General features: G+C 52.5%; 2 protein-coding genes across 3 annotated transcripts in view; one reads left to right on the forward strand and one right to left on the reverse strand.

Annotated features, from left to right (window-relative positions):
• Positions 1-17,064, forward strand: part of TRPC4AP (transient receptor potential cation channel subfamily C member 4 associated protein) — a 62,006-nt gene extending 44,942 nt beyond the window's left edge. The window contains exons 9-19 of the mRNA XM_033094472.1: positions 833-999; positions 5,765-5,896; positions 7,641-7,699; positions 9,898-9,999; positions 11,158-11,241; positions 12,227-12,317; positions 13,430-13,570; positions 14,118-14,226; positions 14,788-14,900; positions 15,762-15,968; positions 16,153-17,064. Coding sequence (XP_032950363.1) covers positions 833-999; positions 5,765-5,896; positions 7,641-7,699; positions 9,898-9,999; positions 11,158-11,241; positions 12,227-12,317; positions 13,430-13,570; positions 14,118-14,226; positions 14,788-14,900; positions 15,762-15,968; positions 16,153-16,290 — 1,343 coding nt within the window. The 3' untranslated portion in view covers positions 16,291-17,064. The remainder of the gene's footprint in view (positions 1-832; positions 1,000-5,764; positions 5,897-7,640; positions 7,700-9,897; positions 10,000-11,157; positions 11,242-12,226; positions 12,318-13,429; positions 13,571-14,117; positions 14,227-14,787; positions 14,901-15,761; positions 15,969-16,152) is intronic.
• Positions 17,065-17,091: 27 nt separating this feature from the next.
• The window catches only part of MYH7B (myosin heavy chain 7B), a 39,996-nt gene continuing 37,894 nt past the window's right edge, over positions 17,092-19,193 (reverse strand). For both annotated transcript variants that reach the window (XM_033094470.1, XM_033094471.1), the window contains 7 exons: positions 18,707-19,103; positions 18,507-18,632; positions 18,243-18,413; positions 18,047-18,151; positions 17,869-17,964; positions 17,307-17,444; positions 17,092-17,224 (listed from right to left, as the gene is read on the reverse strand). In XM_033094470.1, coding sequence (XP_032950361.1) covers positions 17,213-17,224; positions 17,307-17,444; positions 17,869-17,964; positions 18,047-18,151; positions 18,243-18,413; positions 18,507-18,632; positions 18,707-19,103 — 1,045 coding nt within the window. In that variant the 3' untranslated portion in view covers positions 17,092-17,212. The remainder of the gene's footprint in view (positions 17,225-17,306; positions 17,445-17,868; positions 17,965-18,046; positions 18,152-18,242; positions 18,414-18,506; positions 18,633-18,706; positions 19,104-19,193) is intronic.

A 19,193-nucleotide genomic window follows, 5' to 3' on the forward strand; every position in this document is an offset into this window, starting at 1 on the left:
CTAAAAGAAAATTAGGTAAAATGAAAATCTGGTCATAGAGAATGTATTCCTCTGTATCACTAGTAGCTGTTGTGATACCCAGTTGCCTTAAAACTAGATGGTTCTTTGAAAAACAGGGGCGGAAATTTTTCTAAAAGGATTCCTCCCAGTCTTTCAGCAGTGCCACCTTGTGGAATCTAGACAGAGGGACCAAATACTCAGTCATTTGTGGCCTGAAGAGAGTTTGACACAGTTTGCTTCTAGACATCTGAGCACTTTCTGTGGAGGGTCTGATAGTGGCAGGAGAAAGAAATTACGGGCGGGGAAGGGAAGGCTAATGTGTACATTGGCCATGTCAGAATATTTTTAGTGTATGTTCAAGTTGATGAGCTAGAACTACAGTGTCAACTGAAGCTGAACAATAATGTCAACTACAATTTTATATATATATATGTAGTTAAAAGAAGTGGAGTACGGCATTAGGAATAGAGACAGTGGAAATGTAATGGCTGTGTGCAATGTCAGGGGTAGTCGATGGGGGGAGGGGGTTATCACTGTGTGAGGGATATAAATGATAAATGTCTAACTTACATTATTTTGTGCACCTGAAACTAATAAAAAAAAAGTTAAAAAAAAAAAAAAAAAACTACAGTGTCAGTTTTTCTGTTTCTAAGCTTGCTTGGCCTCTGGGGACCTGGGGAGGGAGTTTTGTAGCTTTCAAAGTTTCTGTCACGGGCTCAGGGCCCAGTCCAGTGGCTTTTTTATCTCAAGTCTGTTCAGAGCAGGATTGAGGGGCAGAAACATGTTTCCTCACAAGCAGTGACTCACCCCTCTCTCCTGGTGGCTGTCGCAGCCTCCATTGTGTTCCCTCCTCCAGGGGCTTCTGAGGAGAATGGCCTGCCTCACACTTCAACTAGGACGCAGCTGCCTCAGTCAATGAAGATTATGCACGAGATCATGTACAAACTGGAAGTGCTCTATGTCCTCTGCGTGCTGCTGATGGGGCGTCAGCGAAACCAGGTGGGCCCCTCCCCCACAGCTCAGAATGGGGAGCCAGGAGCAAGTGCTTCCTGGGTGCTTGTGGTGGGCCACGTGCTCCACTGGGCCCAGCAACGCATCAGGGTTGTTTCCTTTTCTCTGTTTTACACGTAAGGAAACCAGTCTGATTGCAGAACTTGTAGTCTTTCCACTGCACTTTGCTGTGGGCAGCATTTCTAGGCAAAGCATTGGAGTCAGGGTAGGAGCAGGTGGCTTAGCCATGTTATCTGACCTTGTTGCCTGAAGAATAAAGGGTCATGGACTGGTGAGATGACTGCCCCGTCGACGTACTGCAGAAGCTGAGCCAATCTGATGGGGGCTTGGAGGTGGGCCAGAGCTCAAAGCTGTGTCTGTCAGGTTATGAAAGCTAGGCAGCTACAGGGGGCTCCAGATGTGCCAGGTTCCCTGAGCCTTGAAGCAGTTCCAGGAGGGAGGAACAAGGCCCCATAACCTACACAGGGAGAAAGAGAGCTCTCGAAGTCTGTGGCACTCTTCTTCAAGATAGAGAAGTAGCCCTCTCCTCCTAGCTCCTTCATTCTCCTAGGGGTGAAACTAGGCATGGAGAGGGAGGGAGTACGGGGAGGCGAGGCTGGGAGCTCAGTAGTTCTGAAGCACCTATTTGTGTCAGACACTGGACTAGCACAACATGCTCTGTGTGAGATTGGTGCCATTATGCCCGTTTTACAAGTCAGAAGCAATTTGGGTTGGGGTAGCCAGGGAGAAGACTCACTGAAAAGGTGACCTCTGCTATGGATGGTAGTGTCCTGAAGAAAGGGAACCAGGCATGCCCTCCCCCGAGGCAGCCTACCAGGTGGAGGGAGCAAGCCCCTGAGGTGGGAGCCTACCTGGTGGGTTGGGGGACCAGTTAGGAAACTGAGGATGGACTGGCATAAGCAGCAAGGAAGGGGAGGAGGACTGAGAGGTCGCAGGAGGCCAGATTGCATCGGCTTTCATCGGCCATTTTGAGGGCTTTGGTGTTTACTCTGAGTGAAAGGGAAGCCATCCCTCTGGCTGCTGTGTGAAAGAGGTGACAGTAGCTGGGGCCTGCATGTTGGTGGTGGGAACGGTCAGAAGTGCTTGCACTCATTCTGAATCTATGTTGAAGATTCAGGTAGGATTTGCTAATAGTTGGGATGTAGGCATGAGCGAGAGGAGATGAGGATGACTTCCGTTAACTCCTCCCGCAGTTTTTTTGGCCTAAACTGGTGGGAGGATGGACTTGCCATTTACTGAGATGGTTAAGACTGGTGGGTAAGGAGTGGAGGAGCAGGCGTAGGGAGGAGGGTGAGGAGTTCAGTTTGAACAAGTTAGGTGTGAGGTGTCAGAATTGGCACCTGGATTAGCTATACCTGGAATGAGGACAGAGGTCAGAACTGCAGATATAACTTTGGGGTCATCCGCATCAGGTTGGTATTTAAAACTCAGGATCTCACCAGGTAATATCCCATCCTGATGTCCATAGCATTGGGGCTTCTTCCTTCAATTTGGAATACATTTGTTAAAAAAAGAATGTCGTAATGTCTTAACCTGTGTTGCGTGCTCTTACTTTTCTGAGGTACTTTCAGTTACTCATACTTGAATTTTCAGGTGCTTGTTAAGTTGTACAACAGGTAGTGCCCCCCGTCTCCCTTCACTTGGTGCTTGAGAAAACCAGGTGAAAAAGGGCCGTGCTCTCAGTCATCAGGCATCAGCAGAGCCAGGCTCTAAACTTGGCTGCCTTGACTCTTCTGTCCCTTCACCATGACAGTTCCCTGCTTCTTGAGCCTTCCTGTGACCAAGTTTCTGTGAATCACTGTGATCTTTAGTTGAGCTATGATTACACCGCTGCTTCCTTGGGAGGGGCCATCAGCTGGCCTGGGAATTCTGCCTGACCAAGAACCAGTGGCTCATCCTCATTTGCACAGTCAGCATTTACTGAGCTTTTTCCTGCCGTGTGCCAGGCACTGTGGGCACATGGATTCAGAGACCCTGCCCAGACTGGGATAGCAAGAGGAAGGTTTCCTTGGCCAGGCTTCATGAAGGCTCCTCCTTGGAGTGGCCTTGTGATTATGCATTCAGGCCAAGTTCTGTGAGCAGTCTTGGCTAAATTGAAATCACAAGACTGGAAACACTCCCCAAATCCATAAATTCCATCCCTTTGATGCTAAGGAATATAATCAGCAAAGCAGTCAGTTTTTGTTGAACATCCTACAAGTCAGGCCCTGGGCTTCCCCCACATTGCCTTAGTGAGTCCTTTCAACAGCTCCATTTTCCCTCATTTCCCATCGAGGGACTCAGGCTCCAGGAAGAACGTTGCCCAGAGTCACAGAGCTTGCTCAGCTTCTGGTTTGCTGAGATAAATGCATGCGTGTGCTGGGCTGGGAAGGGGCTGGCTTGGGATCAGAACCCCTGAGTTAGGGTGCCATCTCCCCCACTGCCTTGCCCAGGTCGGTCCTGCTGAACTTCACCTTCCCCTTGTCAAATGGAAATTAATAAGCACTGGTGCTGTGCTCGGGTCTTTACATATATTTTCTGACCTTTTCCATGCAACAACCCTGAGAAGTAGTAGTAATAGCTTCGTTTTATGTAAGAAATTATTTTTAGTGGGTAAATAATTCACAAAGTTCTATGTGTTAAAAGGTGGTTCTATATTGAAAGGTATAAATAGGTATCATTGAAGCCTTTCTCCCCTCTTATCCTGAACATTCTGGTTCTTCCATGAACATCTAATTTGATCAGTTATTAATGTATCCTTTTAGAGACAGTCTATGGTTATAGCAATATATGCCTCTCATTTTTAACACAATCAATAATATAGCACGTACACACTTGCTCTCTTAATATTTTATCTTGGTGAATGTTCAATTTCACTACCTGTAAAAGGTCTTGATTCTTTTTTACTGGTGCTACGTATCCCATTGAATGGATATGCCATAATTTATGCAAGCATTCCCCACTGAGGGAAATATAGACTGTCTTTTTTATTTTTGGGGGTATTACAAATAATGCTGCCATGAGTAGTTTTGTACATGTGCCATTTAGTATTCATACGATATCTGCCTGAGAAGAAATTTCCTAAAAGTAGGATTGCTGGTCAAAGGGACTATATGCACTAGTAATTTTTAGAGATAGTGCAAACTGTCTTCCCTCTCCAGGTAGTACCAATATGCCCTCCCGTCAGCAGTTGTGGGAGCATGCCTGAGACCCAGCTCACCAACACAGTATTACAAAACTTTTTTGCCATTCTGAAAAAATAAAAACTTAGTTGTGATTTGAATTTTCTTAATATTAGAGGTGACCCTGAGCACTTTGCATATATTGGAGAACCTCTTATATTTTCTTGTTTGTATCTTCTCTATATCCTGCCTGTATCATTTGCCCATTTGTTCTGTATGGTTGGTCTTTTTGTTTGAGATTTGTAGGATTCCATATAGAGGAAGTTAGCTTTTTGCCTGTGTGTAACACAAGATGGTCAATATGATCTCCTTTTGTCATATTTGACTTGTAACTTTGCTTATTATGTTTTACGATGCAGAATCATAAAACGTTTATGTGGTTGAAATCCATGATATTGTCTTGGCTTTTAGGTTTGGTGTAGTACTTTAGAAAGTAGTCTTTGTCAGTCTGATTATTTTTTAAAAAAAAAGCTTTTGCATAGATTTTTCTAGGACCTTTGAAGTTTCATTTCATTATATTTTTATCTTGCCTCCAGTTGAAATTCATTCTACTGTGAAGCATAAAGGGTATTTTTATTTTAATTATATACATTGGGAGGGAATAAATTAGAAAGGTTAAAGAACTTGAGTAAGGTTACAAAGTTTGTACATGATGGAGCTAAGAGTCAGACCCAGAGCTATCTGAGTGCAAAACTCGTGGCCTTAAAAGAGGAGCTACTGGCCGGCCCGGTGGCTCAGGAGGTTGGAGCTCTGTGCTCCTAACTCCGAAGGCTGCCGGTTCGATTCCCACATGGGCCAGTGGGCTCTCAACCACAAGGTTGCCGGTTCAACTCCTTGAGTCCCACAAGGGATTGTGGGCAGTGCCCCCTGCAACTAAGATTGAACACGGCACCTTAAGCTGAGCTGCCTCTTGGATGTCTCGGTTGGAGCGCAGGCTCTCAACCACAAGGTTGCCAGTTCGATTCCTTGCCAGTTCGATTCCTTGAGTCCCGCAAGGGATGGTGGGCAGCGCTCCCTGCAACTAAGATTGAACACGGCATGTTGAGCTGAGCTGCCGCTGAGCTCCCGGATGGCTCAGTTGGTTGGAGCGCATCCTCTCAACCACAAGGTTGCCGGTTCGACTCCCACAAGGATGGTGGGCTGCGCCCCCTGCAACTAGCAGCGGCGACTGGACCTGGAGCTGAGCTGCGCCCTCCACAACTAAGATTGAAAGGACAACAACTTGAAGCTGAACGGCACCCTCCACAACTAAGATTGAAAGGACAACAACTTGACTTGGAAAGAAGTCCTGGAAGTACACACTGTTCCCCAATAAAGTCCTGTTCCCCTTCCCCAATAAAAATCTTTAAAAAAAAAAAAAAAGAGAGAGACCATCCACTACAGCTGCTAGGATTATTGTTGGGACTAATGAGCAAAGTTGAAAAGTATATGTGTATGTAGTGGGGGTGGGGCAGGGTGGCGGGGCGTTTTCCGTGAACCTCGCTCTCCCTACTGACTTGCTTTGCCCTAGAGATTGTGGTTCATGGGTTAGCATGAGGCTTGATCTCCCCAGCACGTTTGTTGTAGTGCTTCTGCCTTCCGACCCCATCCAGGTTCACAGGATGATCGCGGAGTTCAAGCTGATCCCCGGGCTTAATAATTTGTTTGACAAGCTGATTTGGAGAAAGCATTCGGCATCTGCCCTTGTCCTCCACGGTCACAACCAGAACTGCGACTGTAGCCCGGTGAGCAAGGGACCCCGGTACAGATGGGCTTTACTTGCCAGGAGTAGTTGTTTCAAGACCTGCTCTTGACCCTTTGAACCCTCATTCTTTGAGAGTAGAGCAGAAACCCAAAGTCATAGCCTACATTCTCCCGTAACTTGAAGCTGCTTTGGGGAAGGATCTGACCCACCCTCCACCTATGCAGGAATCCGTCCTGAGGGCCTCCAGCCAGCTTCCCATTGTATGCCTGAGGGATGGGGGCTTCATGTCCCTCCAGGCAGGGCCCCCCACTCTATTACCTAGCGGTTTTCATCGTTCTGTCTCTACCGCACTGTAATTGTATCCACTGATAGTTTTGCCTGCAAGAACCACGTACCACCAATGGTCTGCATCCAAAAGGATGCTTTCTTTTTCTAAGGGGTCAGGGACTCACCTCTACTTTGTCTCCGTCATTGTGCCCTGGAGAGAGCGATGAACTGGGAGTTGAGAGGCCTGTTGTGCCACTCAGCTTGTTGGGAGAGCTTGAACCAGTCACTGAATTTCTGAGCCTCTGTTTCTTGCAAAAGGAAGATCACACTTCCTTGCCTGCTGGTTTCATGGGCCACGCAGAGGTTCGGCCACCAGCATGAGGGGTAAAGTGCTCTGGGACTTTAAAGTGCCACACAGCTGTCAGGGTCTGATGCCTGGTCTCTGCACTGCATTTTGGGATTTTCCTCAGTGCTTTACCTTCCACTTTACTGTTTTTCTCTTTGGCTTTGTCAGATTTGCCTTTTAGCCCATCCACAAGTGAATATATTCTGCATTTCTAGACATTCTATCTGGCTCTTCGTCAAAAACTACATGGTCTTTATTCATTATGTTAATGTTTTGTTCTTTGGCATTTTACCTATTTAATTATTTGTGATATACTTTTTTATGGTTTCTTTTGGATTGCTCATGGGGTACTAATAACTTAAGTTTGAGTCTTCTGGCTAAGTTTGGGTGGAGCATTACTTCGGGTTCTGTACCGTTGACGGAGATGCCACTGTTAGGGGGCTTGTTTTCCCGCTGAGACCTGTGTAGCCTGGGTGCTGGAAGTATTTTTACAGCACTTTGCTTTTGTCTGCCAGGTACTTCAGGGGGTACAGGGTCCCAGGGCAAGTTTTCATGTTGAGTGTCTTGGCCCTACTGCTCTGGTAGTAGGCGCCCAGGGTGCTGCTTCTCTCGGGGATCCCTCTCCACCAGCAGCAGCACCCTGGCAGAGACAGGCTTCTTTGCCAGTTCCCTGGGCTGGTAGGTGGGGTTTTTCTAACCCTTCTTACACCAAATTTATACACTGGCTTCATGCGGGCCCATGGTTCTGTCTGGTCCCTGCAGGACAGTAAAACCCACGCTCTGGCCTAAATAAGTCTCGTTTCCACTTCACTGCCCCACAGCTGCCAGCCCTCAGCGCTTGTGCTTAGTGCTATGAATGCAGTCCTGCATTTCTTGTTCCTATGGATTTTCATTTCTTAGGAACTTAGCCTCACATTTAAAAGAATTTCAGTTATTTTTTAATCCAGCATGCTGGGGCGATTTTGACAGGAAGAGTCCACATTAGCTTAATCTGCTGCTGGCCAGATGTGGGTCAGCAAAGGGTTTTCTGACAAAAGGAGGGTCTTCATTGTGCCTGAGGACAGAGGCTCAGAAAAGCCAAGTGACATGGCCAGGCTCTCACCAGACCGTGGGTTTTCTTCTGGAACATCATGACTGTGGTTTTAACATCAAGGGTGCACATGTGTTTTAGGACATCACCTTGAAGATACAGTTTTTGAGGCTTCTCCAGAGTTTCAGCGACCACCATGAGTAAGTACGAGCTTTCCTTGGAAGGCGAGCTGCTGCGTGTGCTGTGTCCTCCTCTCTGTCCCTCCCATCACTGACCTCCGCTCAGGAGGAGGGTCTGGGAGCTGTGCGAGCTGCTGTCACCTCAGTGTCACCCTATGTGGCTGTGCTGCCACGATGCTGTAATAGGAGCTGCCATGTCCAGCCCTTTATGGCAGGCACTGCGCTGAGCTTTCCCTTAGCCCTCACAGCCACTGTAGGAAGTGAGTATGGACGTTGCTGGCCCTTTACTGTCCTTGGCGTCAATACACCCCTTAAGTGTCTGTCCCTCTGAACCAGGAGTAGACAGCTTGGCTATTCACTGGTGGGCAGGAACCTCAGGTGGGCCGAGTGGACTGAGCATTTGCTTATAGAACAGATGGAATATTCTTTACCTGCACAAGGAGATGTGCCCTTTTCCACTTTTCTTGAAACATGTTTCTGCCCTCTCATTTTTATTTTTCAACCTTCAATGGAAAATGTACAGGAGAGTGAGTCTGCTATAAAGAAAACAGTGCTGGGAAGGGGTGAATGGCAGCTGCCACTTGACCTTGACATTGAGGAGACAGTGTGAGGGGGACCTTGGTGAGTGGGAACACACAGGCAGCCACTACTCAGCACCGGCCAAGTATTAGTATACAGGAAACTGGAAACTGGGCCTACCGTTGAATAGCTCTTGAGTTTTAACTGCAAGGAAAGCCAGAAATTAAGATTAATGTGAAAGGTCCTGATTTTTAAATGTTGGTTTACATTTTTTTCAAACATGAACATTAACAGAACGTGCCTGAGGACAAGTGTGGTCCCAGAGGCCTCCACTTTGCAGCTTTCCTCTGGATCACATTGGCTATTCTCAAGTTGAGAGCTTCTCTGTCTGAAGGCCCTAGAGAGGCTCTAGAAAGTATGTAAACCCTCTGAAAAATGGCACCCGTATGTTCTGAATGTGTACTATTTTTCCGGAGGAAGTCTCTGACTTTCATCAGACTCTTAAGTCTGAGCACTGCCGTGTGCCAGCCACTGTGGTAGGCCCTGGGGAGACAGTGATGAGTGAAAACAGCCAGGGCTCCTGCTCTCATGCAGGGTACAGTCCAGGAAGGAAGAGGGCCCTTAATCAGAGAATGATGCCATTGACTGTCCTCGGGAGGAAAGGAGCATGATCCTGTGAGAGAACATTTGACAAGGGGTCCTGACCTGGCTCGAGGGTCAGTAGTAGTAAATTGGGTGTAAAGGAAGCGTGAGAGGGTGAGTGTTCTAGCTAGAAGCCAGGTGTGTGTGGAGGCCTCTCCCTGCAGGAGGGAGCTCGGTGTGTGCAGGAAGGCCAGGATAGCCGATGAGGCGAATGCGGGGGCTTGGCCCAGGGTGAGGCTGCAGCGGTGGTTGTTGGCCAGGCCACAGGGCCTTGTGGGTCATGTTCACACACTTGGGTTTTATACATTCTAAAGCAGTGCAAAACTGGGAGCATTTTTAACAAGGGATTGACATGATCAAGTTTCTTTTCTGAAAAGAAAAGATTCCACAGCTGAGTGCTGTGTGTGTAATCATTGCTGTGGAGAGACCATTTAGGGAGCTGGTTCTGTCCACATGACTCGGGTGATGAGAGGCCTGGATGTAAAGGGTGAAGGAGGGAGCTCTCAGCTGACTCATGTCTCCTGGCAGGAATACTGCAGTAAGGCCCGGTTTGAGAAGTGCACGCATACCTCGGAGATACTGTGGGTTCCTTTCCAGACCAGCGCTATAAAGCGAGTCCTAATCTTTTTGTTGGTGGAGGGTCTTGCCTTCAGTTTGTTAAAAATGCGACCTCTGTGAAGCACAGTAAGGTGAAGCGCAATAAAACAACGCGTGCCTTTAGAATGACGAGTTTCGTTTGTCCATGCTAAGTGGAAGTGCCTTTGAGAAATCACGTAGCAGTGTTCAGTGGCAACAGAAAGGCCCGAGATTCTCAGGGAAGGGGCCTAGTTAGTGAATGTGGCAGGCAGGGGCGCGGGGCTTGGGGCCAGGGAGATCCCATAGCCTGAGAGACCATGCCCTCCCCGTCCCCCCAGAATGCTGGTTCAGGGGTCCGAGGTGCTGGGAGAGGGTACCTGGGGGATTCTCATCCTCCTCCATAGGAAATGGGCAGGAAATAGCCCAGTGTTGACCTGGCATCCCCAGTTCTGTCCATAACCCTCTCCAACCCATTGTTTCAGGAACAAGTACCTGCTGCTCAACAACCAGGAGCTGAACGAGCTCAGTGCCATCTCCCTCAAGGCCAACATCCCCGAGGTAGAAGCCGTCCTCAACACTGACAGGTGAGCGTGGAGGGGTGCAGCTTCAGCCCACCCGCCTTGGCTGCCTGTGTGCCCAGGGTGCACACTTGTCCTTTCTCACTTGCATGTAGCTACAATGTCCTGAGGGCTCCTGTGTGAGGCACTGTCCTTCCGTCACCTGCATTATCTCATGGGAGCCCCACAGTGGCCCTCGGAGGGAAGTGCCATCATCACCACCACTTTACACAGGAGGGAATGGGCTCGGAGAGGTCACCTGCCAAAGGTCATGGGCGCTCTGCCCCCTCCCCTTGTCTCTCACCTTTGCTGGCATCTGCCTTTCTTACCCGTGGCAGTTGTAGCCAAGCAAAATAAGCAGAAGTGGGCCCCCTCTGCTAAGTCCAATTCACTGGGTTACTTGCCTCATCTTCTGGAACTGGGCACGGAGGTCACAGGCTCACAGGTCAGGCCAGGGAGGACTGTATCCATCAACAAGAGTCATAATCCCCAGCTTTTGTTTCATTTTGTTTTTTAAGGCAGCAGAATTCGTTGTTCAAATGAAATTACATACAGTCACCTAATGTCTAATGGATACAAACAGAGCAGCTTTATTTGAAGAGAAAGTTTGAGGGCCCAGAACCCCTGCCTTCTTGGCCCTCTCTCCCCCATGATGCGGCCTGAATCATTTCCTCACCTCCTGCCTTTGCTTCCTAGACCAGGAAGCTGAGGCCCAGAAGCATGGGTACTTGTCCAAGGCCCACTGGAGCTGAACTGGGGGCCCAAGGTACTCCCTGCCTCCCCCTATTGGCATAGACTTTGCCCCATTGGGTAGACTCTGTCATGGCCCACTTTTGGTGTAAACAGCCCTCCCTCCAACAGGTCTGAGCGCTGTCTGACTCTGGATGTTTTTCTGGCCTCCAATCACTTGCCAGTAGGTCTGGGACTGGGAAGCTGGCTTGAGATATGGTGTGAATGCACTTGGCTCTTCAGTTCTAAGACTGCAGAGCCCATGGGGTGTTCTGGACCCAGGAGAGCAGGAGGGCATCCTGGAGGCCTGGAAATGTCCGCACTGTTTTTCCCCCACCTATGCCAGCCCAGAGACCCAGCCCAGAGCCGCAAGACAACAGTCCTTTGGCCAAGTGGAACTTGGCACCTGTCATCCTCTCAGATCTGCCACCAATGTCCCTGTCTATTTTATTTCAGGAGTTTGGTGTGTGATGGCAAGAGGGGCTTATTAACTCGTCTGCTGCAGGTCATGAAGAAGGAGCCAGCTGAGTCATCTTTCAGGTAGGTCTGGGGACCAGGCACCTGCCACTCCTGAGGGTCCCGGGAGCCAAGTATTTCTCAGGTGGTTAGAAATACCTCCTTTAGTCACCAGCTTCCACCCCAGTGTCTGGTTACTTTGGGGGAGATGGGGTTTGACTGCCATCTCCCCTGTCTTGACTCAGCAGGTGTGTATTAGCTTCTGCTGGGTGCCAGCAGTGTATTTCAAGAATTGACCAGGCATTTACCAAGCACCTATTCTGTGCTGGTGTTGGACAGATGGAAGGGAAATAGGAGCTACAGTCCCTGCCCACGTGGAGTTCCCTGGGGTGTGGGGAACAGGCATGAAAAGAAACCTGTTGGAATGCCGCGTGGGAAGGCATGGAGGCAGGACCTGCCTCAGGAGCTGTGGGAACAAAGGAAAGCCCCTTCCCCAGCTGGTGGCGTGGATGTGGATAAGGAGGGCTTCTCAGAGTCCCTTCCACTCATCTAGGATGAGTCCTGCAGGCTGTGGACAGGAGTGGCGGGTGAGGGAGGCATTCCATCAGGGCTGGGAATGACTTGTCAGCAGGCTCCACGCCCAGATGTGCGCCCGTCAGTTCAGCCTGCCTTGTCCAGACTCCCCTTGCGGGTCCCACATGTGAGCTCAGAGGCCCATCCACTCATCTGGGACGTCCCTCACACATTCCTGGCTCCCGTCTTCCATATCTTCCTGTCCCCTGAAAGAGCAAAGCCTAGAATGAATTTTCACATGTGACTCACTGGGGCCAGCCCTTTTCCAAGACACAAAAGGAATATTCCTCACTGTGCTGTCAGCTCCATGAGCTCAGGGACTCTTGCTGTGTCCCCAGTGCTTAGTTGAGGCCTGATGCCTGGTAGATGTTTTATAAATGTCTGTTGAATAAATGAAAAAGGCAGCAAACATCTCCCAGCCCCTTGGGGAATGGAGCGTGGATCAGAAGAGGGCAGCCTTAGCCACTTCGGCCAGGGGTCAACATTTGGGTCGCAGGTTTTGGCAAGCGCGAGCTGTGGAGAGTTTCCTCCGAGGGACCACCTCCTATGCAGACCAGATGTTCCTGCTGAAACGAGGCCTTTTGGAGGTAACAGCCTGGAGGAGCCAGGGTGTGGGGGGGTCCCATTGTCCCGCAGCCCCACGCATTGCTTTCCTGTCCAGAGACCTAGTCAGCTGGGCAGGGGCAACCGAATCTCTTGATTTTAAAATGCCAATGCAGATTGCCCTAATATATGCCCTGAGTTGCCAACTGCAGGTGCCCCGTGGGTGCTTCATGGGGGATTGAGGGATCCGGGGGGTGGCCATGGAGAGCATAAGAGTCTTAGGGTTACCCAGCAAGGCCTTTTGACCCTGAGGATATTTTGCTGCTGATTAAAAGTTGATTTCCCTTTATTGAAAAACAGCCTTCAGGAAAAGCAAAATTTGCAAAAGGGATGGAGTAAAGTGGCCAAAGCTATAACTGGCTTAATATATATATATTTAATATATGTAATATGTATATGTTCATATACGTATGTATGTATATGGACAAGAGACTGACCCATGAATTATAAAACCCAATTGGAAAATAATTGATCCAAATCAATGTAACTTCAGGAAAATGAAAAATGGAAACAATTTAACTTGATCAAGGAGTTAAACTGGCTTTATGTTTTTGATAAAAATTCATTGATTCTCGTGTAAATGTTTTCACTAAACATAAAAACAAACCATGGGGTCAAAAATGTGTCCCATGCCCTTAAACCCTGTGCTTCATTTACTCGAGTGGCCTTGGTCCTCGGGCCGTGGCCTGTGTTACACCTGGAGACGGCTCCCCTGGCCTGCAAGCTGGAGAATCCTGGCCATCTTGATGCCTCTAGAGCAGGTCATGGGCTTTAGCTCTGAGCCCTGGGCAAGCGAGGGGTTGTGGCAACCTACCCCAACTCACCCCCACTCCTGTGAGGTGTCAGGCCTGGCCCTGCCCTTGGCGCCACCAGCATCCTCAGATGAGAATCTAGACAGGGAAGCAGGTTCCATCGAGCTGGATGCTTGCACAAAGCACATGTCGTGTGGTCTGAGCTACCTACATGCCAGGCCCTGGTTGGGGAGGCAGGCAGCGGGCAGCAGAAGAGCTCGGCCCGAGGGTGGCAGTCGAATCTGCCTGTTGGCCCCAGGGCTCAGCTGCCTTCCTGCCTTCACCCTGTCCTCTCCCACCCCCAGCACATTCTGTACTGCATTGTGGACAGTGAGTGCAAGTCGAGGGATGTGCTCCAGAGTTACTTTGACCTCCTGGGAGAGCTGATGAAATTCAATGTTGATGCATTCAAGAGATTCAATAAGTACATCAACACTGATGCAAAGGTAGGACGAACCCGTGCTTCGTGGGGTTTGCGGCGTCCAGAGCCCTGGTCCTCGCACTCGCAGGTGCTGGTTGTAAATTGGAGAATACTGGGAGTCGGTGGGCAGTCTTGAGCAGGCATTCATTAGCACCTGTCTGTGCTGGGCATAAAAGTGTCAGCTGCTTGTGGGCAGGTGTAAGGGTTGGGTACAGGTGGGCTGTAAAAACGGTTCTGATGCAGTGTGGCAGGTGCCATGACGAGCCACAGACAGATGGGACGGCCTGGTATGTTAGACTCCGAGGGTCCGTGCGACAGAAACCTGGCTCAGACCAGCGCCCTCGAGTGGGAGAAACACTGGACATGGTGTCAAAAGATCTGGGTTGAGCTCCTGCTGGGCTGCTTATTAGTGGGAGAGGAGGGCAGGTCTGTCAGCTGTCTGAGCCTCTGACATCCTATCAGAGACAACTGGCAGGGGTAGATCAGTGCCCTTGCAGTGGCTGCCTGCCCTGGGCATGGCCATCTGCAGCCAGGAGCCTGCCACCTCCTCCCTGAGCCCGGTCTCTGCTCAGTTCCAGGTGTTTCTGAAGCAGATCAACAGCTCGCTGGTAGACTCCAACATGCTGGTGCGCTGCGTCACTCTGTCACTGGACCGATTCGAAAACCAGGTGGACATGAAAGGTAAGGAAAGGCCAGCATGCTAAGGCGAATCTCTCTAGTGTGGCCCGGCTGGTGTCACACCAGCTTTCAGCAAGGGGACAAGAAAGGCTGCAAGTAGCCGCACCAGACGCCCACGTGTCTGGGGTCAAGGTGGTGTCGCTCTAGGTGATTTTCTTCGCTGCTTTTACTTTTCTCTGTTGTTTGTGATTCCTTTGATGAGCATGCACAACAATTTAATGAGGGTGGAAAACCACTGTTGCCAGCAGAATGCAGAAAACAAACGTTCCTCCTCTCCTGGGCTGGGATTGCCTGGATGTTGAAGCCTGGGGACAGCCTCGGGAGAAGTGGTCCTTGGGTACGACTGCAGGGGGAGGTAGTGGTGAGCTCCCGTTCAGGGCTGTAATGAGAATGCAGGCTTAGCCCGGGTGGCAGAGCAGCTGGAGACCGTGCCTGCCGCAGCCAACCTTTTCTTTAGTTGTTTTGACAATGGGGGTTTGGGGCTTCCGAGTGGGGACCCGAGTGGGGCTTAACCAACCGCCTGGGTGACTGGCCGCTGCTCACACCTCTGCCCCTCCCCCCCAGTTGCTGAGGTCCTGTCCGAGTGCCGCCTCCTTGCCTACATATCCCAGGTTCCCACACAGATGTCCTTCCTCTTCCGCCTGATCAATATTATCCATGTACAGACGCTGACCCAGGTGAGTCCCTGCAGTGCAGTGGGGGAGGAGACTATCCCAGGGCCCCACCTTCTCCCAGGGGCACGTCTCCCTGACACCCGTGTCTCGGTTCCTAGGAAACCAGCCCAGCTATTCTGAGGACGTTTTCCATTAAGGGATTGGTGCCCCGTTTAACAGAAGGGGCCTGAAGGAGCAAGTCCCTTCGGTCACAGAGGGGTCAGGGCAGTCAGGATTGGCACGAGTTCTGACTCCCATTCCAGTGCTCCACCCAACCCTGCCTGCTGTGCGGGCTTTGGGCTTGGGCCACAGGTTGACTCCCACCTCCCTCACAAAATAGCCGTGTAGCCATCATTCTCCAAGCTTTTCACGCCCCTCTTCTCTAAAATGGGAGTAATACGAGTACCTCTCAGAGGTGTTTCTTTTGTTCCTTTACCTGACACATATTGAGTGAGGCAAGGCCCTGGGCTGGGGAGGCAAAGTGAACAAAACAGACCGAGACGCTCCCTCCTGAAGCTCAGTCTACTGCCACATGAAGTTAGAAAGGGAAATGAGAACTGTGTCTAACACGTACACCCAGCCCTGCCCTGGGGATCGAAGCTTCTGGAAGAAGTGATGGCTGAGTTGGTTGGGGAGAAGGGGTAGACTTTAACTAGGCAGATGATGGATGATGTTCCCCTGGGGGAGAGGGTGGGTGGCATAGGGACCAGGAAGGTGCTTGGCAGGATACTGGCGGTGCTGCCATGTTCCTGTCCCCAGTCCCCTCAGGTTTGTGCAGGGGCAGCTCAGTGCATGGCCCACAGGGCTTGGGCCACCCTCTCCCTACTCAGTGGCACCCAGGTCCACCAGGGGCCACCCCTGACTCGGCTGGGCCGGGGCTTGCAGGAGAACGTCAGCTGCCTCAACACAAGCCTCGTGATCCTGATGCTGGCCCGACGGAAAGAGCGGCTGCCCCTGTACCTGCGGCTGCTGCAGCGGATGGAGCACAGCAAGAAGTACCCCGGCTTCCTGCTCAACAACTTCCACAACCTGCTGCGCTTCTGGCAGCAGCATTACCTGCACAAGGACAAGGACAGCACGTGCCTGGAGAACGTGAGGGCCCCACCCGAGCGGGTGTGGTGGGTGGGCTGCGGGCTCGCAGGCCCAGGGCCCCTCGGGTGTTCGGGCCATGTGCCCGCCTGGCAGCTCTTTGTCCCCTTACCAAAGCCCTCCCTGCGGGGTGCCGGGCTCAACCTGGTCCTGCAGGCGCCCCCCCAGCCCCTCTCTCTTTGCCCAGAGCTCCTGCATCAGCTTCTCATACTGGAAAGAGACGGTGTCCATCCTGTTAAACCCGGACCGCCAGTCACCCTCTGCCCTTGTCAGCTACATCGAGGAGCCCTACATGGACATAGACAGGGACTTCACCGAGGAGTGACCTCGGGCCAGGCCTCGGGAGGCTGCTGGGCCAGGACCAGTGCGAGTGAGCGTGTGCACGTGCCGCACGCCCTGCCCTGTCCCCACCCCTGCCTTCCTGCTGCTCTTCCCAGGTCTTCAGGTACAGGCTCGGTGGGAGGGAGTGTCTAGAAGTCCTTGGCCCCTGGGTCTGAGAACCCCAGCATCCATCATTGGGGAACCTCAGTTCCCTCAAGATCCCCATGATGAAGACAGGGGCACTAGCCCCCCCTTCCTTCAGAAGCTTGGGGCCTCGGCCCACCCAGAGGTAAGGGGACTTTTAAAAGTAGCTCTGTCTGAGCTCCTGCCCAGTCTCTTGGCTGTCAGTCCTGGGGCGGGGGGGGGTTGATATGTGCACCCTCCCCCAATCTGTGAGCCACGCTTGTCTTAGCCTTTGGACCCAGGCAAAGGCTTCTGAGCCCTGGGCAGGGGTGGGGGATACGAGAGAATGCTGCCCTCCCCCAAGCCTGCCCACCTGTCCCTCCCTCATTTTCCTTTAGCTCCTCTGGTTCTGTTTGCTCATTGGCCGCTGTGTTTATCCCAGGGGGTTCCCCCATAAGTGGAGGACCTTTTCCTTCCATCCCTTGGGGCACGGGCTGGCTGTGCCCCGTCCCTGCCCCAGGGCAGTGTCTCCTGCCTGAGCCTCCACACAGGAGCCTGCCTGGGACCACACCCCTTGGCCCCCCCCTTGTGTTGCCAATTTATTAACAACAAATAAACCAATTAAGTGGAGACTATTAAAGAACTTTATTTTAAATGACTGATGTGGACCTGACTTTTGTCCGTGGGACCATGTGCTCCCCTCCCCACCTGAGCCCCAAAGAATGAGAAGGAAGCCGGCTGGAGCTGCAGACGTGGCCGTTTATTCAGGTTCAGCAGGTGAGGTGAGGGGCACACGGCAGGCGTCACTCCTTGTGCTGAGGAAGAAGGGGGGCTGAGTGAGCTGTACCCACTGCCATGCAGAGGGCAGGGTGGTGCCCCAGGCCGCCCTTTCCTTACCTTGGGGCCCAGGGCATCCCGGGTCCGTGCCCGCAGCTTGTTGGCCTGGGTTTCTGCCATGTCTGCCCTTTCCTCTGCGTCATCCAGCTCGTGCTGGGCCTTGCGGTACTTGGCCAGGTTCGTGCTGGCCTGCTGCTCCTGGGGCACAAGCAGGCCGGTCACCCCTTGGTAACTGAGATGGTCAGTCTGGTCCCCACCCCATCCCCAGAAGGGGGCTGGCTTCTCCTGGTCCTCAGCTCCCACCAGTACCCGAAGCAGGAAAGGGGGGGGTGCCCGTGTGCCAGACGTGGCCCAGAAGGGGGAAGCACCTGGGTCCCTTCAGAGACAGAGCTGGGTCTCATCTCTTGCCGTCAGAGCTGTAAGAAACTCTTCCCGTTGGGACAGCAGGCTCACTGCCCCCACACAAAGCCAACAACAGGGAAGCCATGGCCCAGGGACGGAGCGGGGCTCACTGCTGCTGTTGTCTCCCCGGGCCCCAGAGCCTGGGGCAGCACTGAAGTTGGGGTACCACAGGCGTCCTGCCCAGCATCGGGCCCTGGAGGCCCGCACCCGGTGCACTCACCGCCTCCTCATACTGCCGTTTGTAGCTCTTGACCTTGCTCTGCAGCTTGTCCACCAGGTCCTGCATGCGAGCCAGGTTCTTCCTGTCCTCCTCGGCCTGTGCACGCAGAGGGGACTCAGGTCTGGCCCCGACCAGACCACCTCCCAGGCCACCCCTTAAGGTGGACCTTGTCACCCACCTGGTACGCGAGTTCCTTGACCCGGCGCTCATGTTTCCGCACTCCCTTGAGGGCCTCGGCATGTTTCTTCTGCTCAGCGTCCAGCTCAGCCTCCAGCTCCCGCACCTACAAGCGGCCGGGGGATGGGCCAGCTGCCCCGACCCTGCCCTCAGGCTGCCCACCGTGCAGGGGAAGGGACAGGGAGGGCTCCACACACCTTGGCCTCCAGCTTCTGCACCTGCTTCTTCCCGCCGCGCAGGGCAGCTTGTTCGGCCTCTTCAAGCCGTGCCTGGAGCTCCCGCACTGTCTGCTCCAGTGTTTTCTTCATCCGTTCCAGGTGTGCACTCGTGTCCTGCTCCTTCTTCAGCTCCTCGGCCATCATGGCTGCCTGTGGGGAAGGAGGTGGCGTGGTCAGGAGGTGACAAGCCTCGGTGGAAGTCCCTTTGGGCTCACTTCCCCGCCTGCCATGGCCCAGCCTCACATCGGTGATGGCCTTTTTGGCCTTCTCCTCAGCTTCCCGCCTCTCCTGGGCAGCCTCCTCCACCTCTCCGCTCAGCTGGGCCAAATCCACCTCTAGCTTCTTTTTCTGGTTCAGCAGACCTGTGTTCTGGGGGGAGGCAGAGCCTCAGAGTCAGACAACAGGTGCCCACGCCACACACACCTGAGAATCCCTGTCCCCACCTGTGAATGCAGGAGGTTGAGGCGCTCGGTGGCCTCCAGCAGCTCTTGTTCCGCCAGCCGCCGGCTGCGCTCTCCCTGCTCCAGGGTGGCCCGCAGCTCTTCCAGCTCCCCGGCCAGCAGTGCAGCCCGCCGCTCCAGGGCCTGGGCCTGTTCCCGGAGCTCGGCCACCAGCCGCTGCTCCTCATCCCGCCCCGCCTGCTCCTCCTTGAGTTGGGCCTGCAGCAGCCTCGTGGCTGCCTGTGCCTCCGTGGCCTGGCGGGTTGCATGGCCCAGCTGCAGCTCCAGGTCGTTGAGGTCACCCTCCATCTTCTTCTTAAGCCTCAGGGCCTCGTTGCGGGCCCGTGTCTCTGCATCCAGGGAGGCCTGCAGGGACTCCACTGCCCGCTGGTGGTTGCGCCTGTGGGAGGGAGATTGAAGGAGCTGGGGGTCTTGGCCTTTGAAAAGCAGGTAGGCACAGGCACCCCATCTGCTCTTATGAACACCCAAG

The sequence above is a fragment of the Rhinolophus ferrumequinum genome, chromosome 23 (assembly GCF_004115265.2).
Source record: "Rhinolophus ferrumequinum isolate MPI-CBG mRhiFer1 chromosome 23, mRhiFer1_v1.p, whole genome shotgun sequence".
Taxonomy (NCBI): Eukaryota; Metazoa; Chordata; class Mammalia; order Chiroptera; family Rhinolophidae; genus Rhinolophus; species Rhinolophus ferrumequinum.